Here is a 21,936-nt window from a genome sequence, read left to right as displayed (position 1 = left end):
TTAAAAAGCTGTCTTGATGAATAAGGTATTGTTGTTTCAATTCTATGTGGAAGATTTATTGCTAATTGAAAAACTGTCATAAAGAGGTACTGGTTTCCAGCTTTGTTTAATATAATAGGCCTTCAAAACCACTCAGTGACCTTGTGGTTTGAGTGTACGCCTTGAGATTGGAGGATTGGGAGTTCGTTCACCAGCTAAGTCATACCAAAGACTGTAAAAATGGGGCCTGGTGCACATCTGCTTGGCACTCCGCATTAAGGAGATAGATTGGGGGTAAGGCCCTGTGATAGACGTCCTGTCCAGGGGGTGTACTTGTACATCAAGCTGCCTCATGATACAGAAACAAGAGATGGCTCCTGCTCCTATGAGCTGTTCTGGCTCGCACAAGCCGATCCAGAAGAGGATTGGGAGAATGTCATATGGTCAGATGAAACCAAAATATAACTTTTTGGTAAAAACTCAACTCGTCGTGTTTGGAGGACAAAGAATGCTGAGTTGCATCCAAAGAACACCATACCTACTGTGAAGCATGGGGGTGGAAACATCATGCTTTGGGGCTGTTTTTCTGCAAAGGGACCAGGACGACTGATCCGTGTAAAGGAAAGAATGAATGGGGCCATGTATCGTGAAATTTTTAGTGAAAACCTCCTTCCATCAGCAAGGGCATTGAAGATGAAACGTGGCTGGGTCTTTCAGCATGACAATGATCCCAAACACACCGCCCGGGCAACGAAGGAGTGGCTTCGTAAGAAGCATTTCAAGGTCCTGGAGTGGCCTAGCCAGTCTCCAGATCTCAACCCCATAGAAAATCTTTGGAGGGAGTTGAAAGTCCGTGTTGCCCAGCGACAGCCCCAAAACATCACTGCTCTAGAGGAGATCTGCATGGAGGAATGGGCCAAAATACCAGCAACAGTGTGTGAAAACCTTGTGAAGACTTACAGAAAACGTTTGACCTGTGTCATTGCCAACAAAGGGTATATAACAAAGTATTGAGAAACTTTTTTTATTGACCAAATACTTATTTTCCACCATAATTTGCAAATAAATTCATAAAAAATCCTACAATGTGATTTTCTGGATTTCTTTTTCTCATTTTGTCTGTCATAGTTGACGTGTACCTATGATGAAAATTACAGGCCTCTCTCATCTTTTTAAGTGGGAGAACTTGCACAATTGGTGGCTGACTAAATACTTTTTTTCCCCACTGTATAATCCTAATTTGAAGTTACAAAACCTATAGTTTCCTAGTCCGCTGGTTACCTAGTGTTGCAGTTACTCTGCCTGTACTGTAATCATCCAGCCCTGCCTTGAACTGTATGTTCTGAGACTTATGATTGTAAGTCTTGTGAGTGTGTAGCCAATACAAGGCTGTAAACATTTTGATCACTCAATTCAATTATATTTTATTATATTATATTCTATTCAGCCATCATCAGCCTGGAGGAGTTCATCGAGGGGGCCCTGGATGACGAGTGTATACATATTTATTAGATTTGCCGTTTTATTCCGTCCTCACTCTTTAAAAAAGCTAATTAGTTTTTTCTAGCAGACATTTCTTTCACGTTATGAAGTTTTACTTTGTATACAATAGTTATGCTATACCTGGTAATACAGTGCCTTCCTGAAGTATTCACACACCTTGACTTTTTCCACATTTTTTTTATGTTACAGACGGAATTTAAAATTGATTAAATGTAAATGTTGTGTCACTGGCCTACACACAATACCCCATAATATCAAAGTGGATTACATTATTTTTTTAAATATTTTTTTTACAAATTAATAAAAAATGAAAAAATGAAATGTCTTGAGTGAATAAGTATTCAACCCCTTTATTATGTGAAGCCTAAATAAGTTCAGGAGTAAAAATTTGCTTCATTCAAATAATAAGTTGCATGGACTTACTCTGTGTGCAATAATAGTGTTTAACATGATTTTGGAATGACTACCTCATCTCTGTACCCCACATATATAATTATCTGTAAGGTCTCTCAGTCAAGCAGTGAATTTCAAACACAGATTCAACCACGTGTTCCTGAGTGGCCGAGTTACAATTTTGACTTAAATCTACTTAAACATTTATGGCAAGACCTGAAAATGGTTGTCTTGCAATGAACAACAACCAATTTGACAGAGCTTGAAGAATTTTGAAAAGAATAATGGGAAAATGTTGCACAATCCAGGTGTGGAAAGCTCTTAGAGACTTACCCAGAAAGACTCACAGCTGTTATTGCTGCCAAAGTTGTCCCTACAAAATATTGACTCAGGGGTGTGAATACTTATATAAATGAGACATTTCTGTATTACTGCAGACATTTCTAAAAACATGTTTTCACTTTGTCGTTATGGGGTATTGTGTGTAGATGGGTGAGAAAAAAATAATAATCCATTATGAATTCTGGCTGTAACAACAAAATGTGGAATAAGTCAAGGGGTATGAATACTTTCTGAAGGATCTGTACATAAATATGGATTTATTGTTTTAAGGCTTTTCATCTGTTAACCCACTACCCAGTATTACTCACCTGTGAAAAAGATGACATACAGAGAGAGTGTAGTGTAGGTATCGTATTGATCAAATGAAGAACTAGGAGCACGGCGACGCAATCAAGGTAGAGGAAGGTGGAAGCAGAAGAGGAACTTGAATCGGATGGTGCTGGAAATGAAGATGAATGGACTTTTGTCCATAGAATGGGAAAGGAAACGTCTAGTGTTAATAATACCCCTTCATATCTGGTAGGAGTACGTTTTCTGGGAATATTGGGGCCCGACTTGATGAATCCGTTGGAAATATCCAAAATGGTGGAGAAAACTTTGGGTAAAGTAAAGTCGGTGAAGATCACGAGGAGTGTTTTAATGTATTGTGCTTCTGCTGCTCAGAAAAATTGTATGGTGGGTCTCACTCGATTTGAAGATTATGCTGTGCAGTGCTTTGAGCTACGGAGAAGGGCACCTGTCAAGGGAGTAATTTCTGGAGTTGACATTGATATACTGAAGAATATTCCTGGAGTGGTCGATGCTCGTAGGATGAATCGTTTGGTTAACGGCAGGAAAGAGAAGAGTTTGTCTGTTCTTATGTTGTTTGATATGGAGTCCCTCCCGACCCGAGTGCAGATGGGATATGTGTACTATCTTGTCAGAGCTTTTGTATCCAGGCCTTTGCAGTGTCAGCACTGTAACATGTTTAGACATATAGAAAGTGTCTGCAGAGGCAAGAAGCCAAGATGTGGGTGTGGGACGTGTGGGAAAGATCACTTTGAAGGAGATCCCGACTGTGTAGCATAAGAGAATGGCCAAGGAGCAAAAGGTTGTAACTGTGGTGGAGAACATGAGGTGACATTCTTGGAATGCCCGAGTAGGGTAAAGGAGAATGAGGTTGCTAAAATCAGGGCAGTGGTGAGTCTCCTATGCAGAGGCTGTCAAAAGGATAGAACGAGTGAGTATCTCTGAAGGTCCGGTGAATCACCAGTGGACCCAGCAATTGTTCATGTGAAGAAAGTGGACTCTGTCTTTTATAGTAATGGTGGTAAATGGCACTGCGCAAGTGGAAAAGAAGTGAAGAAAGATAGACATGACAGAGTCCACATTGTTTCTGCGGCTGAAATATTTCTGGGATTAAAAGATTTCACATCTGAAGAGCTACATGGAGTACTATCTCGTTCGGTCCCACCCTCTCAAGCCCTAAAGACTGAGCAGGGTAGTTGAGCTCTCTGGCTACTTATTTTTTGTTAATTATTTTATGTAGTTTGTGTAGATTAATGTTATTTTTCCCTGCCCTTAATGGAATTACTATTTGGTTAAACTTTCACCCTCGTCCAGTTGGTGGCCACAATACGCCATTAAAAGATGTAGTCCGCCATAAAGCCCCAACGAAGAAGAAGTAGGTATCGTATTTCAAAATAGAACCGTAGACTTGCGCCACCACCTCTCCCACATACGCCAATCAAAAGAGCAGGACTCCACCTATGGCAAGCCCTCCAGGAATCCCAACCATGCTTCACCGCCCCTAACCAAAAATACCACGCCCTCCCTCATTTCTAACATGGCGGTCACTTGTGGACTGTACCAAAGATTATGGATATACTGACAAGATACGTCTCTCCACACTAACAATGGGAGTCGTTGTCCACAACGCGGCATGGCAGGCTGTCTGCCTATAATTTCTTTGGATTGGTGGATACATCTCCTTATTGTAATCTGCTTTGAATATTCGATTGGATTCGAGTGGGTATGCTATGCTACTAGCCTCATGACATGAATATGCATAGCCATCTCGAGACAACTCCGAAATAAAGTGTTTTTTTTGTCAAAGTCGCCGGGCTGTTACGTGTCCTACTTATATCAGTGCACTCATAACAACTTAAGCATTACGAAACTGCTATTCGATCAAATAAACCTCACTTAGCAAATAAGCCATTCATTTGTTTGACCAAATGTGACACTCATTGACCTCTACAAAACCTCCTTGCTTGGTGGGCGAAAAACGCCACCTGCAGGAGGGAGACAGATTTTCTGCCGAGTTGGTTCTCGCTTCCTCTCTGTACACTTGATATTTGAGAGAAATTTGAGCTTTAAACGGTGTGACGAGATACAGACCGTGTTGCAACCTGTACGTGAGTATGATAGATATGCAGATATATGGTGCATTAATAGTGCTTAGGGTGCCAGTTATCGCAGGCTGTTCTTGACATCGAGAAGAAGACGAACCTTGACGTTGGGTTGCAGATATGGAAATGTTAGCTAGGTTAACTCGTACTATTCGCTAGTTAGCAATGAGTGAGAAACAGTGCATAAGTAAGACGACATTGAGACTTGTTTTTGTCACAACATTGATTGTGCGAAGTTTAGCTTATTGCATGCTTTTCCACTGCAGAATCTGCGGTCACTACGATGGACTCCCAGTTAGCTAGTAAGCTAACTAGCTAGCATGTGAAACGATTATCTCCATATGCACACAAGGAAGTCACTATAAAAACATATTGTGGGCTGTCGCTCCTCGCCTCTCTCCCGTCTAATAGTACAGGTAAAATCTGTGTAAATTAATCCAAGGATAAGCATACGCGGAAAGTGATTACATTAAATATTGTGTAAGTCGGCCAGCCAGGTGGATTTAGCGATAGACAGGCATGGGCCAAATTTAGTTGTGTTTCTGACGTAGGATGTTGTTGTGACTGGCCTATATTAGTACAAATGACATGTGTTTCCGTATGTGTACTTTAGCTTGCCCCAGTTGCTTATTGGAGTGCATTCTTACACCATGCGTACAGGTACAGATAATGATCATACAAGTTGGGTGTGGTTCCTGTACTACATGTGTCTCTTGTGTGTCTCTTTCCCTCTGTATGTATGTCTGTTTGTTTCCCTTTGTCTGTCCTCTCTCACGCTCTCTCTCTCTCTCTCTCTCTGGGTGTCTGTCTGTCTGGCTCTCTTTTTCTCTCTCTGCTGGTAACTTTGGGCACAGTGTTGTGTAGTGTGAGCCAATAGAGCCTGCTGACTGTTGTTTTTGTATAAAAGAGGACGAAAGATGCTTATAGTGGTGGCTTGTTGTCAGGAGCTTTAGGGCTTCAGACTAACAATGTTTTCAACAGCACTATTGTATTCTCCTCATGTAGCCCACTGACCAACTAACCTATAGTCTACTGACCAACAGCCAATGTATAATATCACTGCTGAATGAATGCCATATGTCATACAAATGCCATAATTATTTACTCTTCCCTTTTATTTATCTCTTCCCTACCAAGATCTACCCAGACATTTGTGTAATGAGGACAACATCCTCAACACAACTTTGACTACAGCATCTAGCCTCCAAAACTGCAGCTCCCAGCGTGCCCTGCTGTGAGTCCCTGTGGGCGTGCGTGGTCCTCCCCTCAGACTGGCAGAGCAGGCAGGCATAGCGGCACCGGCAGGGGGCCAGTGGGTGACGCTTTCCTCCAGCCTAAGTTGGGGTTCGAGGGTTCATCGAGAAGATAAAGAGGGGTATCGAGACGACATCAAGAGAGTATCGAGGGGAGATCAAGAGGGCGAAGTCTCTGCCTCGTCAGGTGTGTGTGTGGCTCGGAGCATGGTGAGAGGCTGCGCTGGTTGCCATGGAGCTACAGGATAAGAAGCAGGTGAGTTGCCTAGCGCCAAACGACGTCAGCTGGATCCCTGGAGTGGTGCTAAACAGGGAGGCTCCTTGGGATGTGTGTGTATCTCTGTGTGTGTGTGTGTGTGTGTGTGTGTGTACGTGCCTTTGTGTGTGTACGCGCTTGTGTGGGCTGACTGATCCCCACAAACTGCCTTCTAGCTGCTCCTTCAAGGTTTTTGATGTTGGTCAAGAAATGTAGGCTATTCATGACACACATTGAAATGTATGTTTTTGGTCTGGTGTTACAAAAGACTGTACTGTCAACTCATTATCATGAGCTTGTACTTTAAAAGCATTGAGCTGAATGTTTATAAGTTGACAAGTGTCAGAAACCACGTCGTCCATTCATTCTCACCTTCCTCATTCTCACCCTCCTCCCTTTCTATTTCCGGCGTGTGCTATCAGTCATCGTCAGGGTCAGTAATGCTTGTTAAACATAGAAGTGTAGGAGCAGATGCATTTCACAATGAGCTACTGGGTCAACAACAGCCAGGCATGGGATAGGGTAGGGAATGGAAAACTGCCAGCCAGTTTATTCAACAGGTTCAAAGTAGAGCACCTCTCTCCACTTCTATCTCTCTGGTCCCACATACAGTATGTGCTATGGATTATGTAATTATTAGCTCTTTTTTTGACTTTGCTCAAGGAGAGGAGACGCACATGGATGTTCTAGAGACTCTGGAGGTAGAGTAGAATCTTAAGTGCTTTTACTGTTTTGCTTTAGGCCTTTGCCTTTTGACTATGCTGAAATTAATGGGACATTGATGATGTCTTGTATTGTAGTTTGAAATGGGGGGGGATTATTGGAGAGGGTCTTCTGCGTGGGGAGCGACCAATGGGTGGGTTTTCCTGTGGATCACGCTTTTTATTTTACATCCATGGGCTTATCAACACTAAGTTACATTTGAGAAAAACAATTGCAACACTAGTTATTCTCTCGTGGAAGTTGAAAGGCCTTAATATTCCTATCAAGTGTTCCAGCTGTCTTGATATTCTAGCAAGAAACCAGAAGGACCCACATAAAATAGTGAACCATTTGTACAAACTGGCTGTTTTTAACAGCCCCAAACAAAACTAAAGGTGTGATCATAATGATGCATAAGAAACTCAATCACCATTCTTGGTAAAGGTGAAGACCCAAGAAGGCAGAATCACTTTCCTTAAATTTATCCGTAATGGAAAGAAAATTGTGTTTATTAATGTGTATGCTCCAAATTCATATTATCCTATGTTTTTTGATTCTCTGAACTGCATATTGTTAGAATTAACTGAATTCCATCTGGTTATTGGGAAATAAATTAATGCCATTCTGGACATGCAGGACAAATCTGATAAGGTCAACTACAATCCACAGGCAACCAAAGCTCTCCAACATATACTTTCTGATTACAACCTCATTGATGCCTGGCTAGCGCATAACCCTAATGCAAAAGATTACACTTTCTATTCAAACAGGCACAAAATATTCTCCCGAATCGATTTCTCATGATCTAATGTGACATATGAGCCTATCTGATCGCCATGCGTATTACTGCCAGACACGCATTTCAGAACCTCCTAAAAGAGCCACAGGATGGTTTCCTTACTTCAAAATCATACTTTCTGTGAACAATTTGAAACTGAATTGAATTAATTCATAATGATTAACAAAAATTCAGTCTGATCCTTAGATTTTATGGGATGCCATTAAATGTTTTATTAAAAACAATGCAACTGCATTTGCATCTGGGCTGAATAAATCACAATTAAAGAAGGTATCAGAATTGGAAAAGTTGTTAACGACGTTAGCGCGTTCTCAACAAACACTTTTATTCTGACCAGGTAGCGACTACACTCTTCAAAGTCAAGACAGAACAAAATCTATTTATAAGAAAGAGCAGAGTTTGCCATCCATCGAATTAGACTCAACCATTACTTCCATGGTAATGGACACAGTCGTCTACTGGCTAACAAGCTTCGCAGTAAGGCTCAATTAGCGGATATTACAACTATTGAATCTGAATTGGTTGAATTACTATTAGAACCCAAATTAATCAACCATAGATTCTCCTGTTTCTATAAAGAATTGTACACCTTTGATTGTAAATCCACAACAAGCCAGATTGAGTCCTTTTTAAAAAGATATAAGAACTCCTCTCAACTGGAAATGTCAACGTTGTGAAAAGAGTGCCACATGGTGGCGGTGGGGTTATGGTATGGGCAGGCATAAGCTACGGACAACGAACACAATTGCATTTTATCGATGGCAATTTGAATGCACAGAAATACTGTGACGAGATTCTGAGGCCCATTTTTTTAAAGGTATCTGTGACCAACAGATGCATATCTGTATTCCCAGTCATGTGAAATCCTTTGATAAGGGCCTAATGAATTTATTTCAATTGACTGATTTCATTTTACATTTACATTTTAGTCATTTAGCAGACGCTCTTATCCAGAGCGACTTACAGTTAGTGAGTGCATACATTTTTCATACTGGGGAACGAACCCACAACCCTGGCGTTGCAAGCGCCATGCTCTACCAACTGAGCTACAGGGGACCTGAATTTCCTCATATGAACTGTAACTCAGTAAAATCTTTTAAATTGTTGTATGTTGCGTTTATATTTTTGTTCAGTATATATGTCAAGATAAGCAAGCCCGGATAACATTTACAAACTTGCAAAGCGGGAAAGATGTAGGAGGACTAGCCGTACCAAACGTTAAATTGTATTTCCAGGCACTAGCGTTTCATCCCATCCTAAATTGGTTTAGACATATTTCTTCTGCCCCCTGTTTGAGTATAGAGAGAAATATGGTGTCGCCTATTGCCCTGGAAGAGGTGGTCTTCACTGATATATCCTTTAAACAATGTAAACTATGCTTTGGTCCTATTATTGCTCACACAATCTCTATTTGGCGCAAATTTGGAAAACAATGTAACTGGGAATCAAAATGGCATGCCCATACTCAAATATTTCACATTATACAACGGGTGGTTTGGAATTCCCATTGTTAGTGCCTCTCCTGCCCATGATATATGAGACAACATACTCATGGCGACGTTCATATAAAGTGGCATTGTTTATGTCGTTACCTAGCAAAGCGCTACCACTACTACTTTTACAACTACTAACCGTAGCACCTGTAACTCGTCATGGATGATTTTAATAATCACTGATCTGGCTTTCAAGTCTTTTTTTGTTACAAATTTAACCAGAACCATGCACAATACACATCCACTAAATGACCAACTTCTGGTAGAAGGCTGGTTAAATTTGTAACAAAAAGGGCATTTTCATAGACAGACTTGAAAGCCAGATCAGTGATTATTGCAAAAAAGCAGGTTAAACTATTTTGATAAAATAATTACTTTTATTACTGGGTCTCATGATTGTGGAAGGCTTATATTTAGCTTAGGTATAATCTTACAAGCCCTGAATTCATTAGATTATTCCTGACTGTTTGAAATGCTGTGTTTTAAACTTTAATTGTGCAACAAAGCTTATTTAGAGAGAACTTTCAAAAAATCTCTCTATAAAAATCTCTCTCTCGATTTTGCAGGTTTTCCTACTTACAAAGCATGTAGAGGTCTGTAGTTTTTATCATAGGTACACTTCAACTGTGAGAGACGGAATCTAAAACAAAAATCCAGAAAATCACATTGTATGATTTTAAGTAATTAATTTGCATTTTATTGCATGACATAAGTATTTGATACATCAGAAAAGCAGAACTTAATATTTGATACAGAAACCTTTGTTTGCAATTACAGAGATCATACGTTTCCTGTAGGTCTTGACCAGGTTTGCACACACTACAGCAGGGATTTTGGCCCACTCCTCCATACAGACCTTCTCCAGATCCTTCAGGTTTCGGGGCTGTCACTGGGCAATACGGACTTTCAGCTCCCTCCAAAGATTTTCTATTGGGTTCAGGTCTGGAGACTGGCTAGGCCACTCCAGGACCTTGAGATGCTTCTTACGGAGCCACTCCTTAGTTGCCCTGGCTGTGTGTTTCGGGTTGTTGTCATGCTGGAAGACCCAGCCACGACCCATCTTCAATGCTCTTACTGAGGGAAGGAGGTTGTTGGCCAAGATCTCACGATACATGGCCCCATCCATCCTCCCCTCAATACGGTGCAGTCGTCCTGTCCCCTTTGCAGAAAAGCATCCCCAAAGAATGATGTTTCCACCTCCATGCTTCACGGTTGGGATGGTGTTCTTGGGGTTGTACTCATCCTTCTTCTTCCTCCAAACACGGCAAGTGGATTTTAGACCAAAAAGCTCTATTTTTGTCTCATCAGACCACATGACCTCCTCCCATTCCTCCTCTGGATCATCCAGATGGTCATTGGCAAACTTCAGACGGGCCTGGACATGCGCTGGCTTGAGCAGGGGGACCTTGCGTTCGCTGCAGGATTTTAATCCATGACGGCGTAGTGTGTTACTAATGGTTTTCTTTGAGACTGTGGTCCCAGCTCTCTTCAGGTCATTGACCAGGTCCTACCGTGTAGTTCTGGGCTGATCCCTCACCTTCCACATGATCATTGATGCCCTACGAGGTGAGATCTTGCATGGAGCCCCAGACCGAGGGTGATTGACCGTCATCTTGAACTTCTTCAATTTTCTAATAATTGCGCCAACAGTTGTTGCCTTCTCACCAAGCTGCTTGCCTATTGTCCTGTAGCCCATCCCAGGCTTGTGCAGGTCTACAATTGTATCCCTGATGTCCTTACACAGCTCTCTGGTCTTGGCCATTGTGGAGAGGTTGGAGTCTGTTTGATTGAGTGTGTGGACAGGTGTCTTTTATATAGGTAACGAGTTCAAACAGGTGCAGTTAATACAGGTAATGAGTGGAGAACAGGAGGGCTTCTTAAATAAAAACTAACAGGTCTGTGAGAGCCAGAATTCTTACTGGTTGGTAGGTGATCAAATACTTATGTCATGCAATAAAATGCAAATTAATCATTAAAAAATCATACAATGTGATTTTCTGGATTTTTGTTTTATATTCCGTCTCTCACAGTTGAAGTGTACCTATGATAAAAATTACAGACCTCTACATGCTTTGTAAGTAGGAAAACCTGCAAAATCGGCAGTGTATCAAATACTTGTTCTCCCCACTGTATATACACTACCAGTCAAAAGTTTGGACACACCTACTCATTCAAGGGTTTTTCTTTATTTTGACTTTTTTACATTGTAGAATAATTGTGAAGACATCAAAACTATGAAATAACACACATGGAATCATGTAGTAACCAAAAAAGTGTATTTGAGATTCTTCAAATAGCCACCCTTTGCCTTGATGACAGTTTTGCACACTCTTGGCATTCTCTCAACCAGCTTCACCTGGAATGCTTTTCCAACGGTCTTGAAGGAGATCCCACATATGCTGAGCACTTGTTGGCTGCTTTTCCTTCACTCTGCGGTCCGACTCATCCCAAACCATCTCAATTGCGTTGAGGTCTGGGGATTGTGGAGGCCAGGTCATCTGATGCAGCACTCCATCACTCTCCTTCTTGGTAAAATAGCCCTTACACAGCCTGGAGGTGTGTTGGTTCATTGTCCTGTTGATAAACAAATGATAGTCCCACTAAGCCCAAACCAGATGGGATGGCGTATCGCTGCAGAATGCTGTGGTAGCCATGCTGGTTGAGTGTGCCTTGAATTCTAAATAAATCACAGACAGTGTCACCAGCAAAGCACCCCAACACCATAACATCTCCTCCTCCATGCTTTACGGTGGGAAATACACATGCGGAGATCGTCCATTCACCCACACCGCGTCTCACAAAGACACGGCGGTTGGAACCAATACTCTCCAATTTGGACTCCAGACCAAAGGACACATTTCCACCGGTCTAATGTCCATTGCTCGTGTTTCTTGTCACAAGCAAGTCTCTTCTTCTTATTGGTATCCTTTAGTAGTGGTTTCTTTGCAGCAATTCGACCATGAAGGCCTGATTCACACAGTCTCCTCTGAGCAGTTGATGTTGAGATGTCTGTTACTTGAACTCTGTGAAGCATTTATTTGGTCTGCAATTTCTGAGGCTGGTAACTCTAATGAACTTTTCCTCTGGGTAACGCCATTCCTGTGGCGGTCCTCATGAGAGCCAGTTTCATCATAGCGCTTGATGGTTTTTGCGACTGCACTTGAAGAAACGTTCAAAGTTCTTGAAATGTTCCGTATTGACTGACCTTCATATCTTAAAGTAATGATGGACTGTCGTTTCTCTTTGCTTATTTGAGATACGCTTCAATGCACTAAAATTTGTTGCATAAACACATTCATTTTCCATTCTAAACTAGAATCTGCTGCTGATGAAGCTGCAATATGTAACTTTTTGGGTGACCCGACCAAATTCACAATAAAATGTGAGTTATAGATTTGTCATTCTCATTGAATGCAAATATAAGAAGCAGTAGATCTGTCCTATGTGTGCTATTTCTATGTTTCCAGTTCTTACTTTTCGTTTTTGCGTCTTTTGGTTTTGTACACCCGCTTTAAACAGCTAAAAATACAATATTTTTTGTTATTGAAAATATATTTCACATCCATTTAGATGGTACAATTATTCTCTACACTATACTTGCTTGAAATTAGGCGATCTATTCGAATTTTAGCAATCTTTAAGCTTAGGGTTAGGTTTTTTGAATGGAAATAAATGTTCCCCACGAGGATAGAAAAACAAGAGTCAAATTTTATTTATCACATGCTTCGTAAACAACAGGTGTAGACTAACAGTGAAATGCTTACTTCCCACCAATTCAGAGAGGAAAAAAAGAGAAATAATAGAACATTTGAAAAATAATAACACAAGGAATAAATACACAATGAGTAACGATAACTTGGCTATATACATGGATTAAATAACATTTTGTCTCATCAATCTACACACAATACCACATAATGACAAAGCGAAAACAGGTTTTAAGAAATGTTTGCAAATTTATTACAAATAAAAAACAGAAATACCTCATTTACAAGTATTCAGACCCTTTGCTATGAGACTAGAAATGGAGCTCAGGTGCATCCTGTTTCCATTGATCATCCTTGAGATGTTTCTACAACTTGATAGGAGTCCACCTGTGGTAAATTCAATTGATTGGACATGATTTGGAAAGGCACACACTTGTCTATATAAGGTCCCACAGTTGACAGTGCATGTCAGAGCTAAAACCAAGCCATGAGGTCGAAGGAATTGTCCGTAAAACTCAGAGACAGGATTGTGCCGAGGCACAGATCTGGGAAAGGGTACCAAAAAATGTCTGCAGCATTGAAGGTCCCCAAGAACATAGTGGCCTCCATCATTCTTAAATGGAAGAAGTTTGGAACCAACAAGAGCTGGTCACCCGGCCAAACTGAGCCATCGGGGGAGAAGGGCCTTGGTCAGGGAGGTGACCAAGAACCCGAAGGTCACTCTGACAGAGCTCCAGAGTTCCTCTGTGGAGATGGGAGAACCTTCCAGAAGGACAACCATCTCTGCAGCACTCCACCAATCAGGCCTTTAGTAAAAGGCACATGACAGCCCGCTTGGAGTTGACAGCCCGCTGACTGTGAGAAACAAGATTCTCTGGTCTGACAAACCAAGATTGCACTCTTTGGCCTAAATGCCAAGCGTCACGTCTGGAGGAAACCTGCCACCATCCCTACCTTTATTTAACTAGGCAAGTCAGTTAAGAACAAATTCTTATTTACAATGATGGCCTACACCGGCCAAACCCGGACGACACTGGGCCAATTGTGCGCCGCCCTATGGGACTCCCAATCACGGCCCGTTGTGATACAGCCTGGAATCGAACCAAGGGGTCTGTAGTGACGCCTCAAGCACTGAGATGCAGTGCCTTAGACCGCTGCCCCACTCAGGAGCCCTACGGTGAAGTGTGGTGGCAGCATCATGCTGTGGGGATGTTTTTCAGCGGCAGGGACTGGGAGACTAGTCAGGATCAAGAGAAAGATGAATGGAGAAAAGTACAGAGAGATCCTTGACGAAAACCTGCTCCAGAGTGCTCAGGACCTCAGACTGGGGCGAAGGTTCACCTTCTAACAGGACAACGACCCTAAGCACATAGCCAAGACAACGCAGGAGTGGCTTCAGGACAAGTCTCTGAATGTCCTTGAGTGGCCCAGCCAGAGCCCGTACTTGAACCCGATCGAACATCTCTGGAGAGACCTGAAAATGGCTGTGCAGCATTGCTCCCCATCCAACCTGACAGAGCTTGAGAGGATCTGCAGAGAAGAAATGGAGAAACTCCCCATATACAGTCATGTATTTGTGTCATTCTCAAAAATGTTGACCACATTTTCACAAAGTCTGCTGCCTCAGTTTTGATTATGGCAATTTGCATATACTCCAGAATGTCATGAAGAGTGATCAGATGAATTGCAATTAATTGCAAAGTCCCTCTTTGCCACATCATGTCAGTGATTCTCTCGTTAATACAGGTGAGTGTTGACGAGGACAAGGCTGGATATCACTCTGTCATGCTAATTGAGTTAGAATAACAGACTGGAAGCTTTAAAAGGAGGGTGGTGCTTGAAATCGTTGTTCTTCCTCTGTTAATCATGGTTACCTTCAAGGAAACACGTGCAGTCATCATTGCTTTGCACAAAAAGGGCTTCACAGGCAAGGATATTGCTGCTAGTAAGATTTCACCTAAATCAACCATTTATCGGATCATCAAGAACTTCAAGGAGAGAGGTTCAATTGTTGTGAAGGCGGCGTCAGGGCGCCCAAGAAAGTCCAGCAAGCGCCAGGACCGTCTCCTAAAGTTGATTCAGCTGCGGGATCGGGGCACCACCAGTGCAGAGCTTGCTCAGTTAAGGCAGCAGGCAGGTGCGAGTGCATCTGCACGCACAGTGAGGCGAAGACTTTTGGAGGATGGCCTAGTGTCAAGAAGGGCAGCAAAGAAGCCACTTCTCTCCAGGAAAAACATCAGGGACAGACTGATATTCTGCAAAAGGTACAGGGATTGGACTGCTGAGGACTGGGGTAAAGTCATTTTCTCTGATGAATCCCCTTTCCGATTGTTTGGGGCATCCGGAAAACACCTTGTCCGGAGAAGACCAGGTGAGCGCTACCATCAGTCCTGTGTCATGCCAACAGTAAAGCATCATGAGACCATTTATGTGTGGGGTTGCTTCTCAGCCAAGGGAGTGGGCTCACTGCCTAAGAACACAGCCATGAATAAAGAATGGTAGCAACACATCCTCAGAGCAACTTCTCCCATCCATCCAAGAACAGTTTGGTGACGAACAATGCCTTTTCCAGCATGATGGAGCACCTTGCCATAAGGCAAAAGTGATAACTAAGTGGCTCTGTCAACAAAACGTCGACGTTTTGGGTCCAAGGCCAGGAAACTCCCCAGACCTTTATCCCATTGAGAACTTGTGGTCGATCCTCAAGAGGCGGGTGGACAAACAAAAATCCACAAATTCTGACACTCCAAGCATTTATTATGCAAGAATGGGTTGCCATCAGTCAGGATGTGGCCCAGAAGTTAATTGACTGCATGCCAGGGCGGATTGCAGAGGTCTTGAAAAAGAAGGGTCAACACTGCAAATATTGACTCTTTGCATAAACGTAATGTAATTGTCAATAAAAGCCTTTGACACTTATGGAATGCTTGTAATTATACTTCAGTATACCATAGTAACATCTGACAAAAATATCTCATAACACTGAAGCAGCGAACTTTGTGAAGACAAATACTTGTCATTCTCAAAACTTTTGACCACGACTATACAGGTGTGCCAGGCTTGTAGCGTCATCCCCATGAAGACTCGAGGCTGTAATCGCTGCCAAAGGTGCTTCAACAAAGTACTAAGTAAAGGGTCTGAATGCTTATGTAGATGTGATATTTCTAAAATGTTCTAAAATCAGTTTTTGCTTTGTAATGATGTGGTATTGTGTGTAGGTTGATGAGGGAAAAATACAATTTAATACATTTTAGAATATGGCTGTAACGTAAAAAAATGTGGAAAAAGTCAAGGGGTCTGAATACTTTCCAAATGCACTGTATATTGAAAAACCAAAGCCTGTAACACACTTTAAACTTCAAATTTCTCTAGGAGGGCCCTATAGGTTGTTTATCGTAATGAACGATATTAGCAAAATGTCAACGTTAAGTGGTTGGTTAGGCCAGTGTCGATAATTTTCTGTTTATTGTCCCAGCTCTATATCAAGGTGTGGATACCAAACGTTTTTTTCAATTTCAACTTATTTTAGAAGAAATTAGGAATTATTTAAGAAAAGGGCCAGGGTGCCAATATATTTGGCCACAGCTGTATGTTCTAAATTATATACTCTGTGTTTGACTCTAGTGTTTCTGTGGGTGTATTCACACTGTTCTACTCTCTTCACCTCTCTGGATCAGAACCAAAGTTCACGGAGGTCTCTCTGTCTCTCTCATCACTATCCCTCCACTGCTGCAGAATGGGTTGTATTATGTGCTGTGTTGGCTGGAACGGAACAAAGCACAACCCTGGATGGGCCAGTTTCTCTCTCTCTCTCTCGCTCTCTCTCTCTCTCTCTCTCTCTCTCTCTCTCTCTCTCTCTCTCTCTCTCTCTCTCTCTCTCTCTCTCTCTCTCTCTCTCTCTCTCTCTCTCTCTCTCTCTCTCTCTCTCTCTCTCTCTCTCTCTGTCTCTGTCTCTCCTGCATCTCCTTTTTCCTCTTGCCGACCATGCACTCTTTATGTCTTCTGTTCTTTCAGCTTTCATCTGTCTCCCCTCTCTTTTTCTCTGGACCAGGGTTCAGTGAGGACACTCGCTCCCCTCCCCTTCTCTCTGTCTCTCTCATTCCCTCTGTTGGCAGACCTGGCTTGATCACTCTCCTGTATCAGCAGTATCATCTAGCCAGCCACTCCACAGACAGCGGGACATTCAGCCAGAACAGTCTATCCGGCACTCTGTGTTGGGCTGGGGTAGAGCTGGGCTAGGCAGAGAAAAGAGACAGGCTAGCAAGGCATGAGGATGCAGAAGCAGTGTCACCCAGGCTCTAACGTCAGTCCCCTGGGTGCACTTTCTCTCCGGTCATCAGACACTCTCCCTCCCTGCAGATCCTTTCTTTTCTCTCCATCTCTCCTCACACACACACTTTCCGCACCTGGATACAATATTAATATTTTCTGCAGATCGATGACAGGTTCACAGAGTAGACAACAGTAAGAGAAAGTGAGAAAGAAAAGGAACAATTATATCATGGTCCTGGATCTGGAGCTGAGAACTTGGTTCCGGAAGAGGGGGATAGTAAGTAAGAAGTCCTAATGGGGATGAAAGCTCCGTAGAGTTGATGGGTGGGGAAGAGCAATGAGGGGGAAAGTGTGTGTGTTTGGTTAATCCAGGTCAATTTGCAGGTGGGCGTATTGTTTGTAGGTGCTTGGCTTAAAACAGGGTTTTGCGCAGGGTGCGTTTGTGTGTTTATCCATGTCTGGAGGGTTTTCTGCAGGCTTTCTTACTCTGGAGAATTGTCAGTTATTTATAGCTGTGTGGATGTGGAGCTTAAAAACCGCTGAGATGAAATTGTGTGTGTGTATGGAGTGGGGGAGTGTGGGAAAAGATTGGGTTCCCACTGACATTAGATATGGTAGTTTCTCTGCAGTTTGCATCACTTCCGTTGTGCATAGATGAATTATGAAACGTATATAGCATAACATAATCTCTGTGGATTATCTTCATTAAAATCATAAAACCAAACAATCCTATTGGCAGCAGTGAGTTTAGCTCCTTAGTGATAATACAATTCAGTTTAGCTTATTAACGATTTAACAAACAAGAATCTATGAGATTTGCTTATTAAAACCATATAACAGAAGGGCAGAAAACCTTGGGGCAACAAATGTGAACAAGGGGTAATGGTTGATTATGCACATCTGTTATTTTATTTTCTGTAAGGTGTGGGTGCCAGTGCATAAGGCAAAGCAGCTAGCAAGGTACTGCTCTGTGTCAGCTGTCATGGGCAGCCTAGCTATATGGAGAAGGTGCTTTTTGTATCCAGTGTACATGAATCTGTGACCTATTGAAATGTTTGAATCCTTCTTGACTGTAATATGATTTCATAGTAGATATGTGTGTCTGTGCCTGTGTGTTTCAGGAGGAGGGGGTGGGGACCCTGGGCTTGTCCACTGGTCAGGCTCTGGGGACACTGAGGGACCAGCTCACCACCCTACTTGACCAGCACCAGACCACAGGCCATGGCAAACGACCCACTGCACATGTAGGTACCACCACACGGACACATACACACAGACGCACGCGCTCACAACACACGTTTGTTTTTCTGTCCTTGTGGGGACCAAACAATTGATTCCCATTCAAAATCCTATTTTACCTAACCTTAACCCCAAACCCCTAAACCTAACCCTAATTGTAAACCTAACCTCTAAGCCTAAAATAGCCTTCTTCCTTGTGGGGACCGGCGAAATGTCCCCACTTCTTGTTTTACTATCCTTGTGAGGACTTCTGGTCCCCACAAGGATAGTATAACCAAAAACAGACACACACGTATTGAGATGTGTCAAACACATGTTTTGTTTGTTGATGTTATTATAGGAGCAGTGGGTGAAGAGCTTCCTTCACCATGGCAACCGACACTCCTGTCTCCATTGGCCAGGAGCTGCCCTTACACTGCTGGTGGTGGTGGGACTTCTCTGTTGTTATGGCGACCAGCCGCACGGCAGGTGTGTTTGACTGTGTGTGTGTGTGTGTGTGTGAATTAGGGCTGTGATGGTCATGGAATTTTGGATGATAGTTATTGGCCATGCAAATTACTACAGTCACCGTAATAACCATTCAAATAGCAAACAAATATTTTTTGGGTAACGCTTTACGTGAAACCCAGTGTCATAACACGTTATGACATGGTCATAACCCTGTCATGACCCATATACAGTGCATTCGGAAAGTATTCAGACCACTTCACTTTTTCCACATTTTGTTACTTTACAGCCTTATTCTAAAATGGATGAAATAGTTGTTTTCCTCATTAATCTACACACAATACCCCATAATGACAAAGCAAAATTATTTTTTGTGTGTGCTAATTTATCAAAATAAATGGAAATATTAAATGTACATAGTTATTCAGACCCTTTACTCAGTACTTTGTTGAAGCACCTTTGGCAGCGATTACAGCCTTGACTCTTCTTGGGTATGACGCTACAAGCTTGGCACACCTGTATTTGGGGAGTTCCTCCCATTCTTCTCTGCAGATCCTCTCAAGCTCTGTCAGGTTGGATGGGGAGGATCGCTGCACAGCTATTTTCAGGTCTCTCCAGAGATGTTCGATCAGGCTCTGACTGGGTCACTCAAGGACATTCAGAGACTTGTCCCGAAGCCACTCCTGCGTTGTCTTGGCTGTGTGCTTAGGGTTATTGTCCTGTTGGAAGTTGAACCTTCGCCCCAGTCTGAGGTCCTGAGCGGTCTGGAGCAGGTTTTCATCAAGGATCTCTCTGTACTTTGCTCGGTTCATCTTTCCCTCGATCATGACTAGTCTCCCAGTCCCTGCTGCTGAAAAACATCCCCACAGCATGATGCTGCCACCACCAATGCTTCACCGTAGAGATGGTATTGGCCAGGTGATGAGCGGTGCCTGGTTTCCTCCATACCTGACGCTTGGCATTCAGGCCAAAGAGTTCAATCTTGGTTTCATCAGACCAGAGAATCTTATTTATCATGGTCTGAGAGTCCTTTAGGTGCCTTTTGGCAAATGCCAAGCGGGCTGTCATGTGCCTTTTACTGAGGAGTGGCTTCCGTCTGGCCACTCTACCATAAAGGCCTGATTTGGTGGAGTGCTGCAGAGATGGTTGTCCTTTTGGAAGGTTCTTCCATCTCTACAGAGGAACTCTGGAGCTCTGTCAGAGTGACCATTTAGGTTCTTGGTTACCTCCCTGACCAATGCCCTTCTCCCCTGACTGCTCAGTTTGACCGGGCGGCCAGCTCTAGGAAGAGTCTTGGTGGTTTCAAACTTCTTCCATTTAAGAATGATGGAGGCCGCTGTGTTCTTGGGGACCTTCAATGCTGCAGAAATGTTTTGGTACCCTTCCCCAGATCTGTGCCTCGACACAATCCTGTCTCGGAGCTCTATGGACAATTCCTTCGACATCATGGCTTGGTTTTTGCTCTGACATGCACTGTCAACTGTGGCACCTTATATAGACAGGTGTGTGCCTTTCCAAATCATGGAAATCATGTCCCCTACCCATGGGGCGGCGCACAATTGGCCCAGCGTCGTCCAGGGTAGGGGAGGGAATGGCTGGCAGGGATGTAGCTCAGTTGGTAGAGCATGGCGTTTGCAACGTCAGGGTTGTGGGTTCGATTCCCACGGGGGGCCGGTATGAAAAATAAAATAATGTATGCACTCACTAACTATAAGTCTCTCTGGATAAGAGCGTCTGCTAAATGACTAAAATTTTAAAATGTCCAATCAATTAAATGTACCACAGGTGGACTCCTATCAAGTTGTAGAAACATCTCAAGGATGATCAATGGAAGCAGGATGCACCTGAGCTCAATTTCGAGTCTCATAGAAAAGGGTCTGAAACTTATGTAAATAAGGTATTTCTGTTTTTGTTTTTTTATAAATTGAAAAAAAATTCTTAACCTGTTTTTCCATTATGGGGTATTGTGTGTAGATTGATGAGGAGAATTATTAATTTAATCAATTTTAGAATAAGGCTGTAACGTAACAAAATGTGGAAAAAGTGAATACTTTCCAAATGCACTGTATTTACACCTGTTGTGTTATTTTATGTCTGGCCATGAGACCTACATAAGAGTGTTTAAACCCAAATGTATTCAAATTAATTTTTCCCTGCCAAGAAGTTTCCTTTCATTTGAAAGTTTGTTTCTTAAATCCTTTGTTGTTGTAATGAATTCTTTACAGTCATGTTTTTTAAAATCATATTTTAAATAACTTGTAGAAAATACACTTTATGACACATGACTATCCTGTGTCTCTTTACTTGGACTTAGAAAATACACTTTATGACACTGTCAAGAAGCATTATAACCATCATAGTAATATACAGTGGGGGAAAAAAGTATTTAGTCAGCCACCAATTGTGCAAGTTCTCCCACTTAAAAAGATGAGAGAGGCCTGTAATTTTCATCATAGGTACACGTCAACTATGACAGACAAATAGAGATTTTTTTTTCTCCAGAAAATCACATTGTAGGATTTTTAATGAATTTATTTGCAAATTATTGTGGAAAATAAGTATTTGGTCACCTACAAACAAGCAAGATTTCTGGCTCTCACAGACCTGTAACTTCTTCTTTAAGAGGCTCCTCTGTCCTCCACTCGTTACCTGTATTAATGGCACCTGTTTGAACTTGTTATCAGTATAAAAGACACCTGTCCACAACCTCAAACAGTCACACTCCAAACTCCACTATGGCCAAGACCAAAGAGCTGTCAAAGGACACCAGAAACAAAATTGTAGACCTGCACCAGGCTGGGAAGACTGAATCTGCAATAGGTAAGCAGCTTGGTTTGAAGAAATCAACTCTGGGAGCAATTATTAGGAAATGGAAGACATACAAGACCACTGATAATCTCCCTCGATCTGGGGCCCCACGCAAGATCTCACCCTGTGGGGTCAAAATGATCACAAGAACGGTGAGCAAAAATCCCAGAACCACACGGGGGACCTAGTGAATGACCTGTAGAGAGCTGGGACCAAAGTAACAAAGCCTACCATCAGTAACACACTACGCCGCCAGGGACTCAAATCCTGCAGTGCCAGATGTGTCCCCCTGCTTAAGCCAGTACATGTCCAGGCCCGTCTGAAGTTTGCTAGAGTGCATTTGGATGATCCAG

At 42.5% G+C, this 21,936-nt stretch overlaps 1 protein-coding gene across 1 annotated transcript in view; it reads left to right on the top strand.

Moving 5' to 3' along the window:
* The first annotated feature begins 4,518 nt into the window (after positions 1-4,518).
* LOC311101166 (transmembrane protein 94-like) overlaps positions 4,519-21,936 on the top strand; it is a 42,526-nt gene continuing 25,108 nt past the window's right edge. The window contains exons 1-5 of the mRNA XM_084142247.1: positions 4,519-4,613; positions 5,221-5,267; positions 5,745-6,116; positions 18,211-18,333; positions 18,669-18,796. Coding sequence (XP_083998373.1) covers positions 6,093-6,116; positions 18,211-18,333; positions 18,669-18,796 — 275 coding nt within the window. The 5' untranslated portion in view covers positions 4,519-4,613; positions 5,221-5,267; positions 5,745-6,092. The remainder of the gene's footprint in view (positions 4,614-5,220; positions 5,268-5,744; positions 6,117-18,210; positions 18,334-18,668; positions 18,797-21,936) is intronic.

This window comes from Coregonus lavaretus, assembly GCF_964263955.1.
Source record: "Coregonus lavaretus genome assembly, chromosome: 25".
Taxonomy (NCBI): domain Eukaryota; kingdom Metazoa; phylum Chordata; class Actinopteri; order Salmoniformes; family Salmonidae; genus Coregonus; species Coregonus lavaretus.
Note: the sequence above shows the minus strand (reverse complement) of the source record. Positions and strands in the feature narration are given on the sequence as shown.